The following is a 15,816-nucleotide window of genomic DNA, read 5'->3' on the forward strand; positions in this document are numbered from 1 at the left end:
GAAAAGGCAGGAGATTGGCAGCAGCTAATGCAGCCCCTGAACTTAATTCTGGTGGAGACAGGAAGGCAATAGGGCAAGTGAGGTCTAATACCCCATCAGGAGATGCTGGAGATCAGAGTCGAGACTGTGGTGCTGGAAAAGCACAGCAGGTCAAGCAGCATCCAAGGAGCAGGAGAATCAACATTTTGGGCATAAGCCGTCCATCAGGAATGAAGCTACTGAGCCCCCCGGCCCACAAGTGTCATTCCTGATGAAGGGCTTATGTCCAGAACACTGATTCTCCTGCTCTTTGGATGCTGCCTGACCTGCTGTGCTTTTCCAGCACCACACTAATATGCCACTATCCTGCCTCATGACAGGCTTGTCCTACCTCCAAGCTCATCTGTGAAGAGTCTGCCCATTATATGTTCAATAGACACTGCACTGCAGCCTCACAGTGCCAGTGACCAGGTTCGATTCCAGCCTTGGGTGACTGTCTGTGTGGAGTTATCCCAATGTCTGTGGGAGTTTCCGCTGGGTCCAAAGATATGTAGAATTGACGTTTTGGGCATAAGCCCTTCATCAGGAATCCCTGATGAAAGGCTTATGCCTGAAACGTCGATTATCCTGCTCCTCAGATGCTACTTGACCTGCTGTGCTTTTCCAGCACTACACTCTCGACTCTGATCTCCAGCATCTGCAATCCTCACTTTCTCCTGGGTCCAAAGATGTGCAGGGTAGGTGGATCGTTCATGCCAAAATGCATCCATTGATTCCAGGAAAGTGCAGGTTAGGTGGATTGGTCATGGGAAATGCGGGGTTATGGGATCGGGGTAGGGAGGTGAATCTGGGTAGGATGCCATTTGGCAAATACTCAATGGGCCAAATGGCCTCTCTCTGCACTCCAGCGACTCTACGATGAGACACACACAAACATCAGAATAAAAAAACGGAAAAGATGTTGCTTTCGGCAGCTATTACACAATAATCATTGCAGCTTTTTAAAATAAATTTGCTGAGATAATCCTCGGCTGCTGCCTTTGACTACACGGCAGCCGAGGGTGTGAAACCTGTGGTGCGACACAAGTGGCACTGTGCAACCAAAGGCTCACTGAAATGCTGCATGCATTCATCACAACGTCACTTGCTTTGTTTGTAAAAGAATGAACCAAAGTAAGGTCAATCACACCTGACAAATTCAATGCTGCTTTTTTACGCAAAGTCTCTGGAAAGAAGGAGCAGAAAGCATCTTTGAAAGCATCCTGAGAAGGCACAAAACATGCAGGAAATCACCAAGGAATTTGATGGACTGCTAAATTCTTGCATTTACATTGTCTTTTGCATAATCCCAGGTTGCTATCAAAGAAAGGCAGCGCATTCACCAGATGGCCAATACTTTAACCCTAGTTTTGCTCATGATCATGTTGCCCCAATTCTGGGAGCTTGCTGTGCACAGGTTGGCCGACATATTTCCTACAACAGTGACTACATCGCAAAAGTGCCCCATTGGGGCACAAATGCAGGTCTTCCTATTTATTCACTTTTCACAAGAAATGCTGGCAAATTCAATTAAATATGAATTGTGTGGAATCTTACTCGCTGTTTTATGGGCAAATATAACAGACAACCTAAGCATAGTAAGAGCCCACAGATATCAATGAGGCTAATGCCCAGCTAATTTTTTTTCCTCAAATGTGGTGGTGCTGTTTGAGGTAAGAATGCCTGAGCAATCAGAAGAATTTGTTGCCATTCTGTAAACTGTGTCATGGGATTGTCAAGGTCATAAACAAAACACAAGGATAGACAAACGGGGCTTCAGATTGACCTATCATCTCAAAAGCCAATATTTCCTGACAGTGATGAGCTCCTCAACCTCGCACAGTCAGCCTTCTTTGGATGTTCAAGTTCAGCAGCAGGGAGTCTCTCTCTCTCTCAAATGCATCCAGTTCTGAAGAAGAGTCATACTGCAGTCGAGGGGTTAACTCTGTTTCTTTCTCCACAGATGCTGTCAGACCTGCTGAGTTTCTCCAGCATTCTCTGTGCTTACACCCAGGATAATTCTCTAGCTCAGCTTTGAGATAGTGTAATGAAATCTTTTATATCCATTGGACAGGTAAACAGGCCTCAGTTTAACACCACATCCGAAAGACTGCATCTTCAACAGTGCTGCACCCACTCAGATAATCAGCTTTAATTATTGTGTTCAATGGGACATGAGCCTCATACTTAGTAAAAGCGAACTGAGGTTTAACCTCAGTCCTGCTCTCTTGGCATTTCCATCGGCTTCTGCTTCTGTATGGCCTAAGGAAATAATTATAGAAGGTGGGGATGGGGAGGCGGAATGATGCATGGGAAGACCAGCAGTGCAACTTGGTTCATTTCTTCATGGTTGGAGTCAACAGCCTGAAACATCACTTCCCCTCATCAACAGCTACATTCAAAAAGGGGGCCATCACCACATTCTGAAACATAACCAGGGATGGATAATAATTGCTGACCTTGCTATCAATCCCAATGTTCTCAGAATGAATAAAGGGAGTGTTTTGGCCACAGTGTGGAAACACTGGAATTCTTGGGATAGACATGAGAACAACTCACATTTCCATAGAACTGTTAATGTAGGAAAGTGTTCCTAGCTTCCGCATAGCAGTGCGTTCAAACCAAATTTGAAACAATGCCACAGAAGACAAAATTAGGATAGGTGACTGAGAGTTTGGTTAGACAGGTCAGTGTTAAGGTGAATCTCAAGGAAGGAAAGAGGAGTAAAGAGGTGGAATATATTAGGGTGGGACATACAACCATTTAGATGCGGCAGCTGGATGTATACTTCCAAAAGTGGCAGAATGAAAATTGGGGATGGCAATAGGCCAGCATCAGGAGTGTGTGCAGTTCTTCCAAACATCTTATGAAAGGCCTGAAAGGAACTATTACACAATGGAAGTGAGATTTGCTATTGAATTACTCAAAATATACTGCTGCTTGGAAACTCAGAATAGCAAAGTGGTGTACACGTCAGTCAATGCTGCAAAATTCCAAACTGGAAAGCAATACTATTTTCTTTATTTCTAAACTTGTTTCAGACAACAGGGAATTTTTCATTGCCACTGTCTTCGGTGTAATTCAAAGCTTGTTTTGGTAACCAATAAATAGGTCTGAGTGCACTATCACAGAGCTCCGTTACCTTTTGTATCCACGTCAGCAAACACTTGTGATGAGCGACTAAACTCTTGCAGTCGCAGTACTGCAACAAGGAATCACAATCTGACACCTCCAGTTCCCTACAGATGAAGCATTCAGGAGCATCATCTGAAATTGAAATAAAAAACATATTAGACAAAGCTATAAGGAGAAAGCATCCTCACTGAGATAGCACACAAGCCCCACTGTTCACAAAGCTGTGACAAAAAAGTTAAAGATAATTACACAAAATTTCCCAATTTACCCCATTTTCAGACCTAGGTTGATGGAAAGTACAAATGGGATTCTGTAGAATCATAGAATCTCTAAGGTGTGGAAGCAGACAATTCAGCCCATTGAATCCACACCGTCCCTCTGAATTGGGACCTACCTCCCTACCCTATCCCTATAATCCTGCATTTCCCATGGCTAATCCACCTAAATTGCACATCCCTGGACACTGTGGAAAATTCAACATGGCCAATCCACCCAATCTGCACATCTTTGGATTTTGGAAGGAAAACAGAGCACCCAATGGAAATCTACACGGACATGGGGAGAATGCGCAAACTCCACACAGACAGTCACCCAAGGATGGAATCAAACCCAGGTCTTTGGGACTATAAGGCAGAGTGCTAACCAGTGAGCCCAGCTCTCTGCATACACAAAGGCTTCTTGTCTTCTTGTAGTTCACAGTCCTGACGAAGGGCATATGCTTGAAACGCCAATTTTCCTGTTCCTCAAATGCTGCCTGACCTGTTGTGTTTTTCCAGCACACACTTTTCAATTGTGATCTTCAGGATCGGTCATCCTCACTTTCTTCTCGTGCTTTTGCCAATTATGCAGAAACTTTGTCCATCACTTTATTAAAAAAGGTTAAAAAAGTGAAACCCAGGCATTTTAATTTTTAGGAGAAATTACAAATTACATTAGTGTGGATTATTGGCATAAACTACTCAGGTCTTTATCTGATCAACTCAAACTCATAGCTACATCAATCGCTGAAGAAAAGATGAACTGGTTTTCTTCAGGGTTAAAATGGGGTTTTGTCTACAGAGAATAGATAGAAAGCTTTTCAGTTGGTGTGGATCAAATCACTTCTCCCTGAGTCTTCTTCCCAGCCTCAAGCTGCTCAATTACCTGAAAATTAGTCACAGGGTTGTTGGCAGACAAAAGGCTTCTGTCATTGATAAGTAGTCACTAGTCCATAGACCAACTAACTTCTTGTTGCCACCCAACTGCATCTGTATACAGAACCTTGAGGCTCTAGTTCGTCTGCAAACCCTTCAATTCTTGCTTGTTCAAACAGCTGTTCATACAATGCTGGCCGTAAGTGTCAGGTTACTTGCTCTTCGAAATGTGTAACAGTCCTTCCAAACCACTGGTTTTAAAACAATGCTTTCTCATTTTGACCTACACTTTAGATGAACACAAAAATAAAAATACAGAGTGCATACACAATGAAGCTCGCTGAATAACAAGTCATCTTTTGAGAAAAACAGAGCAATTAATAACAGACCCTTTTACAAGATTTATCAACTTTGAACATGTCTCTCGCATGTACAGTGTATGTGAAATGTATGATAATCACTGGAAGATCATGTGTTTATGATATATTTTTCATATATATTGGTCACTTGCTCAATTAGATGGAAGTCATGCAGATAGATTCATTGTTGTGGTTCTGTTCGCCGAGCTGGGAATTTGTGTTGCAGACGTTTCGTCCCCTGTCTAGGTGACATCCTCAGTGCTTGGGTGCCTCCTGTGAAGTGCTTCTGATCTTTCCTCCGGCATTTGTAGTGGTTTGAATCTGCCGGAGGAAATGCCGGAGGAAAGATCACAAAAGCGCTTCACAGGAGGCTCCCAAGCACTGAGGATGTCACCGAGACAGGGGACGAAATGTCTGCAACACAAATTCCCAGCTCGGCGAACAGAACCACAACAACTAGCACCCGAGCTACAAATCTTCTCACAAACTTTGAGATAGGTTCATTAATTGAAAATAAACTGGCCCTCCCTGAAATAATGAGAGATGTGTGTGGACTCTTGTGGCTTATGCTGCATTATGGATGATCATCCCTGGAAGTTAGTTAGGGGCAATACAGCAACATGGTGGCTCAGTGGTTAGCACTGCTACCTCACAGTGCCAGGGACCAGGGTTCTATTCTAGCCTTGGGCAACTGTCTCTGTAGAATTTGCACATTCTCCCTGTGTCTGTGTGGTTTCCTCCAGCAGTTTTAAAGATGTGCAGATTAGGTGAATTGCCATGCTAAATTGTCCATGGTGTTCAGGGATGTGTAGGTTGAATCGATTAGCCATGGGAAAGGCAGTTTTAGAGGGAGAGGGGTGGAGCTGGGTAGGATGCTCTTCAGAGGATTGGTGTGGACTTGATCTATGATGGGCCGAATGGCTGTAGGATTTCCATGTAATTCAGCCTCTCTTTTCCCTACCACATCTGATTGTGACGATTTAAAATCTGAAGATGAAAACAGTATCTTTATGTATCACAAGATGGAGGCTGAGCATGTTTGTGTTATTAACCATCTGCCAAATTACTTTCTTGGCTATACTTGGGAGATATTTCTATGTGTTAGAAATTGCTTGGTATAACACTGTAAAGGATGTGAGTGTGCATACTCTGTCCATGTGATTGTCACATGGAGCAATGTTATAGCCGCATCCTTAAAGGATTAGGCAGAGGAGGCCAAAGGATCAGTCAGGATAGTTTCTAGGTCCTTTTTTTGTGGCCCTGGGAGGTACAAATAATTCAACTCATTTGTAGGACTCTCCAAGCCCCTCCAGGGGGCACTTGACTGATTCCATAACCTGCCCCTGGCATTACTCAAGATGGGAGGGAGGCAAGAAGCAGGAAACTATAGGTCAGTTAGCTTGACATCTGTCACAGAGACACTGTTAGAATCAATCATTAGGAAGAATATATCTGCGTACTTTGGAAAACACATGGTAATTGTGATGGGTCAGCATGTTTTGACAAAGGGAAATCATGTTTAACCAATTTATTGGAGGTTCTTGAAGGAGGAACATCTGTTGTGGATTAAAGGGAGTCTGTCGACGTACTGTACGTGGATTTCCTGAAGGCATTGGATGGGGTGCCATATCCAAGGTCATTGTGGAAAATAAAAGTTCATGGGATGGGGTGTGTTACATATTAGCACAGATAGAAGATTGCCTGGTTGGCAGAAAACAGAGAGTATGCATCAACTCTCTTTGATTGGCAGGATATAACACGTGGATGCGACAAGGTTCCTGCAGGGCCCTCAACTTTTTATCATTTAAGTGGAGCTTCAAGGGAGCTGAAAAAGTCCCTATAATCACATGACTTGCCTCCAAACATGTTCGATGTAAATAAAGATTAAACACGATGATTTAGTAAAAACATGATAAATGTCAATTTTTCAATTTGTTCACACCTCACAATGTCCTGAACCTGCACACAGTAAAAGACATTGAAATGTTTTGAGATTTAGTGCTGGAGAAACACAATAATCTTCCTCTGCTTGGCGAGTTGTCTTCAGATGGGTGGAGGTGCAGTTCACCATGTAGTCAGGGCAGTCAAAGACATTGTTCATGTTTTGATGCCACAGTGTGAAATCCTGGAGCAGCGCTGTGTGTGTCTTCAGTTCAGGCAATAGGTGGGAGATTGGGTGCGCATTCATCAAGCTCCATAGAGTCACCAGGTATTGCACCTATAATTGCTTCATCTGTCTGTTCTGATGAACAGTGTAAGGTGTCATCCAGCTCAGTGCCAAGGTGTTTCCATGGTTGTTTCTACTAGAATCTCCTTGCCAGCTTCACATGAATGAGTGAAATGGGCCACAGTTATGGTGATTGGCCTCACATTAATCCTGCCCATTCTCAGCATCTTGTGCAGTCAAAACCCTTAATCCCCTGACTGATCAGGTATCTATCTCATATAGAGACATATCACATATAAATATACACACAAACTCTGCCCCCACAGAAAGGGAAATCACAGGCATGTTTTTGAACCCAGAGAGATAGAGGCAATGGGCGATTGTATTTTCTGTCACTATCTTCCAATGTTGAATTGAATATCCTGTAGTCTTCACACCTTCTTCATCATAAATGTGGGCCTGTAGGATGGTTAAGTTGAACTCCCGCAGCTTACCAATGGCCTCGGTAACTTGAGAGATCAGCTGCTGTCGGTAGTTGGTTTTCTGGTTGCTAATCACCCCCTTGATCCACAATAGGCTTGTGCTTGACTGTGGTATTCAAAGATAGAACTATTAGCTTGATGCTCAGATGCCAGCACTGTTGGGCTGCAAGGAGCAGTTGCTTATAATGATAATAATAATCTTCCTTTTCTTCTATTGATACATTTTATCCACTTTCTTCGTGCACATCTGAAAAATGCTAGCGGTCTATCCAGATTTTGTTGACAAACTCAATGATGCAATCTCACGGTCCTCAGCAACGACCACTTTCCACCTCACACCTCCTTTCACTCTCACTTTGTTTCCAATTGACAGCCTTTTCTAACTTCCCCCACAGCTTTTAGCCCCACTTTCAGGGTTTGAACGTCTCCCACAGAGAGATTGCAGTGACGATTAACGGCTTCTCTGTGATTTCACACTGTGGGGCAAGAGTTTGTGTGTATATTTAAGGCTAAGGCAATTAGAGTCTTGATCAGCCGGGGAAATCAAGGGTTGCAGGGAAATGTCAAGAAAGTGAACCTGAGGAAGGTCAGAATCAACCATATTCCTATTGAATAGGAACTCCTGTTCTTACTTTTTATGATCTTGCATAGTCTACTTTCTGTCCAATTGATTCATGCAATTGTATGACCAACCATGCATGCATTAGGCTATTCTCAATTTACCAATCAGGAATGTTGAAATATTATAGACATCCTCCCATTGGATTTTCTATTTTGTGGTGGGAATAGCTGACATTTTTTCTACAAGCAGAGTTTTGGACTACTCAAATGTGATTCATCAAGGTTTCACTGCGTATGTTGAATAAAGGTTTTAGTGTTCACTGACATGGGTGTGGAATACATTCTGTCAACAACCCAGACATGATCTCACTGCATCAGAGGGATGTAAAGGATCCCACTTGGCACTGTTCAAACTCAAGCCGGATATGTATCCACAGCAAGTCACCACTGCTTTATAAAAAAACAGATTATCTTGACAATGGACTGGATGTTGCGGCTGTCACAAGGTTAAACTGTCAGCATTTGCTACCACTACTCTTCTAAAGATGACAGCAACTTCTAGAGTTCACATAAGTTTGGATAAGTTATTGTCAGTGATATAATGTTTCCCTTAAAGGTGTGCTATGATGTCCTCCCAGCCCATAAACAAATGGAGATCATACAATTGATGTGAAGTTAGTCTTCTCCTGCAATCAGGAGAAAGTGAGGACTGCAGATGCTGGAGTACCAGATTTGAAAAATGTGGTGTTGGAAAAACATAGCAGGCCAGGCAGCATCTGAGAAGCAGGAGAATCGATGTTCTGAAGAAGGGCTTATGCCCGAAACACCGATTCTCCTGCTCCTCGGATGCTGCCTCGCCTGCTGTGTTTTTCCAGCACCACATCTTTCTCCTGCAATCAGTCTCACAATAAAAAACTTTGCACACCTGGCTGGATGAAGTATCATAAGGTTTTTAATGTCCTCCTGGGATTGTGGTCAATAGTCCCTCTAATTGCTTTGGTATACACTTTATTCAACATGCAGTATCTTTTAGTTTGTTTGTATGGCTGAATGCATGTGGCACCTGAAAGGAAACAGTTTGCAAGAGAAATGTGGGGCAGACTTCAAGATAGCCATGCAATTTAGATGGGACTTTGTGAATAATTACCCATGGATTGCCTCTCTAGCCCTGAAAGAAGATAGTTAGTTGTCGTAATTCTCCACGATAAGAAATTCCATTTTTTTTAGAAAAAGTTTGTTGGATAGTTTAACTTCTACCCATGTGCATGCCCCAATCATACTAAAGATTAAATTGTGACAGGATCTAGTGGCATGTATGCCTTGTTTATTCATTTAGGTGATGGGGGAGTTGCTTGATAAACCAGCGTTTATTGCACATCCATAGTTGCACAGATAGCAGTTAAGAGTCAACCAAATTGTTGTTGGTCTGGAGTTACATGTAGGCCATACCAAGTAAGGACATTCATGAACCAGGTGGGTTTTTCATGACAAGCAATTTATAGTCAAAGTTAGATTCATAATTCCAGATTTTCATTGAATTCAAATTCCACCATGTGCCATGGCAGGATACAAAGTTGGGTCCCCAGAACATTCTGGATTCACAGTCCAGCAGTAATACTACAAGGCCACTGCCTCCTGGAGGTGTCTTGTGCTTTGTGAGAATACTTCAGTGTGATTGGGAGCCCACACTGTTTGAGGAAAGGATGCACAGAGAAGGCTGAGGGGTGACCTAATTGACAGCTTTGAAGTTTAAAAGTTTTTGAGAGAGAGGATTCAGAGAGAATATAGGGAAGAACATTCACACATACAAATTAGAAGCTTAAGGAGACTAATTGGCTCCTTGACCTACTCTATAATTCCACAGCATTTTGGCTGATTTGGTTACTCTGCAATCGTATCTAGTCCTGATATCCTTTTACTCCCTTGCTTATGAAGGATCTATCCACCTTTAAGTTAAAAAGGTTTAATTACACTGCTTCTACCACCTACTTAATTAATTCTGCATGTGAGCATCAGCAAAAAGGCCAGAATTTGTTGACAAACATAACTGCCCTTGAACTGAGTGGTTTATACTATTATCTGGTCTGGAGTCACATATAGAGCTGGTAAGAGTAGATGATTTCCTTCCCTCAAAGACACTAGTAAACCATTTGGGTTTTATGACATTTTATCATTAGGTTGGCTTTTAAACTCAGACGTTTATTGAATTCAAATTTCACCATATACTACTGGTATTTGAATCCATGCTCCCAGAATTTAAGACTGGGGTTCTAGGTGACTAGTCCGGTGATATTATCACAAGAGGAGATATCATCTCCACATCCACCTATTGAGATCCTTCTGGACCTTATAGATTTCAATCAAATTGCCACTTACTTTTCTAAACACCAGCAGAAACAAGCTTAGTTTGTCCAACCTTTCCTGATGAGACAACCTGCCCATTCTAGAAACTAGCCTGGTTAATCCTTTCTGAACTACTTCTCACGTACTTCACTTCTTCCCTAAATAAGGAGGCAAATACATACACAATACACCAGTTGTGATATCACCAATATCATTTTAAAGTGAAGTAGAACTTTGCTTGATGGCATGCTGGCACAGTGGTTAGCACTGCTGCCTCACAGTGCCAGGGACCTGGGTTCGATTCCAGCCTTGGGCAACTGTCTGTGTGAGATTTGTATGTTTGCCTCATATTTGTGTGGGTTTCCACTTGGGTGCTCCGGTTTCTTCCCACATCCCAAAGATGGGCACATTAGCTGGATTGACTCTGCTAAATTTCCCCACAGTGTCCAGGGATGGGCAGGCTTGGTAGAATAATCATAGTAACTGTGGGATTAGGGTGAGAGGTTGGATCTGGGCAAGATGCTCTTTGGAGGGTTGGTGTAGGCTCAGTGTGCCAAGTGTCCCTTTCTGTACTGTGGGGATTCTATGATTTTGTTTCGATATTTAATTCACCTAGCAATAAGCACTAACATATTACCACCTTTCGTAAGCATTTGCTGTAGCTTTTATGATCCATGCATTTGAATACTCAGATCCCACTGCATTCCAGAGCTTTGCTTTCTCAGATAATAAGCCTATTTTAAATTTTGTTTTCGAAAATAGACTTTTTCACATTTTGCCACATATTGGCTGAATTGAAAGGGTGGCTATACTGAAAGAGACTAGATGAGGAAGTAGTTGGTTAAATGGTGCACAAACCCAGGATCAGGAATGGGCCAGTTGGTCTGAATGGTCTATTTCATTTTTCCATCTCCTGTGCAATCCAACATATTGGTGGACAACTGGAAATTCTATTGACATTTCACCAGAAATAAGCCGACAATGGAAAAGAGGAATCAAAAAACAGAAATTGCTGGAAAAGCTCAGCAGGTCTGGCGGCATTTGTGGAAAGAAAGCAGAGTTAGCGTTTCAGGTCTAGTGATCCTTCCTCAGAATGAGACTGGAAAAGAGTAAATTATTGTCACAGAGAAAGAACACATGACCATTGTAAGCATTCTTCTTTGAGATCTGTGGCAATTGCTGTTAGCTCACTGTTATCAGGTCCAGCCCATTGCCATATTGCTGTTTGTGGGAGCTTACTGCGCACAAATTGATATCTACTTTCCCCACTACCCAGCGCTGACTGGCTGCACTTCAAAACCGCTCCATTGCCTGGAGGGGATGGCCCACAAAGTGCCGGGTGCAAGGTGAGGAGTTTGGAGAGAGGCGGGGGGGGGGGGGGGGGGGGTTGGTGCAAATGGGAAATAAAGTAGAACTGCGTCAGTTATTGCTACATTGCAGAGGAAGCTGATGCAGTTACATCTGATATTGTAACATCAGAAAGAAAAGGTTTATTTCCCTTTAGTCAGTGAAATATCAGTTCCCATTGTACTTGGGGAGAATTAAAACCCATCGCTCAAAGCCATTTCCCATTTATTAATGATGCAATCGCCGCAGAATATGATTAATCTATCAGGATTGCATACTTTACAGGAATCCACATTTATACAAACAAAATGTCAGAGCAGTCAAGTAGGATAAGATACAAAATGTGATTGAGTGTAATTAAGGCTGCAAACCCAATCATCCAGGCAAATAGTTTTTTGCTCAACGGAGAATATTAATTTTAAAGGAACAAATGTAATGGTATAGCCAAAAGTTGCAGTGACATTAGAATTTTCAGAGTTTGTTTCATTTGGCAGGTATTCCATTATGTTATCTCACACATCATAAATGGGATATAACCAAATGCTTTGGCCACTGGATTTAAGGTGAATAGAAGACTAATCTCTTTTAACCGAAGCAATGGAAGATATTGACACCGTCGTTACTCAAATGCAGCAACACTTGGACAATAGACAGGTTTGGCACAAGTGGCAAATAATGCTTGCGCCACGCAATGACCATCTCCAACAAAAAGACAGAAATTAGCCAGTGCTCCTCCACAATCAATGGTATGATCATCACTGAATACCCACTCCAACATCCTGGGGTTACCATTAACTGGAAACTCAACTGCACCACCACAGTAAATAGCAGGTCAGAGACTAAGAAACCTGCAGCGATTATCTTTTTTTTTTATAGGTATTTTTATTAGAAATTTAACATTTTTACAAGTTTACAAAAATAAACAAAACTCTCAGATATAAACATTGATATACAATTAGCTCAAATATACAATAGCCAAAATTTGACAAAAAAAAACAAAACAACAAAAAAAAACCGAAAAGAGAAAAAAACAAACAAACAAAACTCAACTATCTACTAATCTAACCTACAACTAGCCAGGGTGTATATTTAAGTCTCTTACATGCTCGGGATGTGTTAGCATCAGATATAATAAAACCCGTATTCGTGCGGGATTCCTCCCCCGAAGGGCCGCGGACCAGCCAGGTTTGTAATCTCAATTAAATTAAATAAAAGCCCTTGTTAGGATAGCCGAAATATCTGTATTTATGTAATTCAAAAAGGGCTGCCATATTTTATAAAATAATTCGGTCTTTCGGTGCACCATATTTGTAAGGAAGTCAAGGGGAATACATTCCATAATTAGTCTGTGCCAATTTGAAAGTCCAGGGGGGCCCTCCGCCACCCAGTTCATCAAAATATTTTTCCTTGCACAGAAAGAAAGAATAGAAAATAGTCTCTTCCCGTACGTGGCAGCGATTATCTTACTGGCCAACCCCTAACTGACTCGTCTACAAGACACAAGTCAGGAATGTGATGGAATACTCCCCATTTGCCTGGAAGGGTAAAGCTCCAATAACACTCAGAACCTTCACACCATCCAGGACAAAGCAGCCCAGTTGATTGGCACCACAGCCACAAACATGTACTTGCAAGATTCAGTCATAGCAGTGCCTGCCATCTGCAAGATGCATTACAGAAATTCACCAAAGATCCTCAAACAGCACCTTCCAAACCCACAGTTACTTCTATCTAGAAGCATTAAGGCAGCAGATGCATAGAAACACCAAGTTCTCATACAAACCACTCACCATCCTGGCATAGAAATTTTTTTTTGTTTCAAAAATATACTTTATTCGTAAATATTTTGATCTATACAACTGGACATGCGATACATATGTAAACATTCCATTCCTTTGCGTATCGAAACAGAGTAATCATTCCTATTTACAGGTTGGTGCGATTACATTGAGCTGAGGCATCAGCAGAGCCCAAATGAGTGCGTGGGCCCCCTGCTCTTCTTAGGCAGGCAGATGTTACACGGTGGTCTTTCCCCACCGCGCCTTGGCGGCAGCTGCCCCAAGCTTCAGCGCGTCCCTCAACACGTAGTCCTGGACCTTGGAATGTGCCAGTCTGCAACACTCAGTCGGGGTCAACTCCTTCAGTTGGAAGATCAACAGGTTTCGGACTGCCCAGAGAGCGTCCTTCACTGAATTGATGTTCATCTCAGTGTGCATCCCGGGGAACAGGCCATAGAGCACGGAGTCCCGCGTCACAGCGCTGCTCGGGATGAACCTCGACAAACACCACTGCATTCCTCTCTAGACTTCCTCTGCATAGGCACATTCCAGAAGGAGGTGTGTGACAGTCTCGTCCCCCCTGCAGCCGCTTCGAGGGCAGCGTGCGGTGCGGCTGAGAGTCCGGGCGTGCATAAAGGATCTCACAGGCAGAGCCCTTCTCACCACCAGCCAAGCCATGTCTTGGTGCTTGTTGGAAAGTTCTGGCGATGAGGCATTCTACCAAATAGCTTTGACAGTCTGCTCAGGGAACCCCTCGACAGGATCCGCCCTCTCCTTTTCCCGAAGGGTCTCAAGGACACTACGTGCTGACCACTTCCTGATGGACTTGTGGTCAAAGGGTTTTTCTTCATAAACTTCTCCACGAAGGACAGGTGGTACGGAACGGTCCAACTACTCGGAGCGTTCCGCGGCAGCGAGGCCAGGCCCATCCTTCGCAACATTGGGGACAGGTAGAACCTCAGTATGTAGTCACACTTGGTGTTTGCGTACCGGGGATCCACGCACAGCTTGATGCAGCCACACACATTTCCCCCATTGCACCGGTCTTTGTACATTGTGTCTCTTCGGACCCGGTCCATCTTTGATCTCCACATGAAGTGGAAGATGGCCCGGGTGACTGCGGCAGCACAGGTTCTGGGGATAGGCCAGACCTGTGCCACATATAACAATACTGAGAGTACCTCACACCTGATGACCAGGTTTTTTCCCGCGATGGAGAGCGACCGTTGCTCCCATCTGCCCAGTTTCTGTCTCATCTTCCTGGTCCGCTCCTCCCAGGTCTTGGCGCACGCCCCAGCCCCTCCGAACCAAATACCCAGCATCTTCAGGTGGTCAGTCCTGACGGTGAAGGGGATAGAGGATTGGTCGGGCCAGTTCCCGAAGAGCATGGCCTCGCTCTTGCCTCAGTTTACCTTGGCCCCCGAGGCCTGTTCGAACTGGTCACATATGCACATGAGTCTGCGCACGGACAACGGATCCGAGCAGAAAACGGCGACGTCATCCATCCTTAACCTGCAGGCCCCCGCTGCCAGGAATAATCACCCCTCTCAGGCTCGCATCCTTCCTGATGGACTCGGCAAATGGCTCTATGCAGCACACAAACAAGGCAGGAGAGAGAGGGCAGCCCTGCCTGACTCCAGATCTGACTGGGAAGCTATCTGATTACCACCCATTGATTGAGACTGCATTGACAATGTTGGTGTAGAGCAGTCTGATCCAATTAGCGATTCCCTCCCTGAAGCCCATTTTGGAGAGGACATCCCTCATATATGTATGCAATATCCTATCAAAGGCTTTCTCCTGGTCCAGGCTGATGAGGCAGGTGTCCACCCCCCTGTCCTGCACGTAGGCGATCGTATCCCTGAGGAGTGCGAGACTCTCAGCGATCTTCCTGCCCGGCACAGCACAGGTTTGGTCAGGGTGAATCACCGATCCCAGAGCAGACCTGACCCGGTTGACGATGACCTTTGACAAGATTTTGTAGTCTGTGTTTAACAGTGAGATTGGTCTCCAATTTCTAATTTCCTCCCTCTCCCCCGTCTGCTTGTAGATGAGGGTGATGATGCCTTTCCTCATGGATTCACTCATGGTACCTGCCTGAAGCATACTGACATACACCTCCAGCAGGTCCCGGCCAATCAAGTCCCAAAGAGAAGAATAGATCTCGACCGGTAAGCCATCGCTTCCGGGATTTTATTCTTTTCGAAGGACTCAAGGACCTTGGTCAGCTCATCCAGAGATAGCTGGTCCAGCCTCTCTCGTGTTCCGTCGTCTAGGACCTCCGTGATAGAGGACAGGAATGACTGGGAGGCCGTGCTGTCGGTCGGCTTCACGTCATACAGACTGGCATAGAAGGATTTACTGATCCTCATGATGTCAGCCTGAGATGACGTTACCGAGCCATCTTCTTCCTTCAGGCTGCTGAGCACGGAGCTCTCTTTGTGCACCTTCTGGAAGAAGAAACGTGAGCATGTCTCATCCTGCTCCACCGAG

General features: G+C 44.0%; 1 protein-coding gene across 2 annotated transcripts in view; it reads right to left on the reverse strand.

The window, feature by feature from the left end:
• The window catches only part of LOC122554152, a 342,532-nt gene that overhangs the window by 285,192 nt on the left and 41,524 nt on the right, over positions 1 to 15,816 (reverse strand). For both annotated transcript variants that reach the window (XM_043698726.1, XM_043698725.1), the window contains exon 2: positions 3,161 to 3,285. In XM_043698726.1, coding sequence (XP_043554661.1) covers positions 3,161 to 3,285 — 125 coding nt within the window. The remainder of the gene's footprint in view (positions 1 to 3,160; positions 3,286 to 15,816) is intronic.

This window comes from Chiloscyllium plagiosum, chromosome 11, assembly GCF_004010195.1.
Source record: "Chiloscyllium plagiosum isolate BGI_BamShark_2017 chromosome 11, ASM401019v2, whole genome shotgun sequence".
NCBI lineage: Eukaryota > Metazoa > Chordata > Chondrichthyes > Orectolobiformes > Hemiscylliidae > Chiloscyllium > Chiloscyllium plagiosum.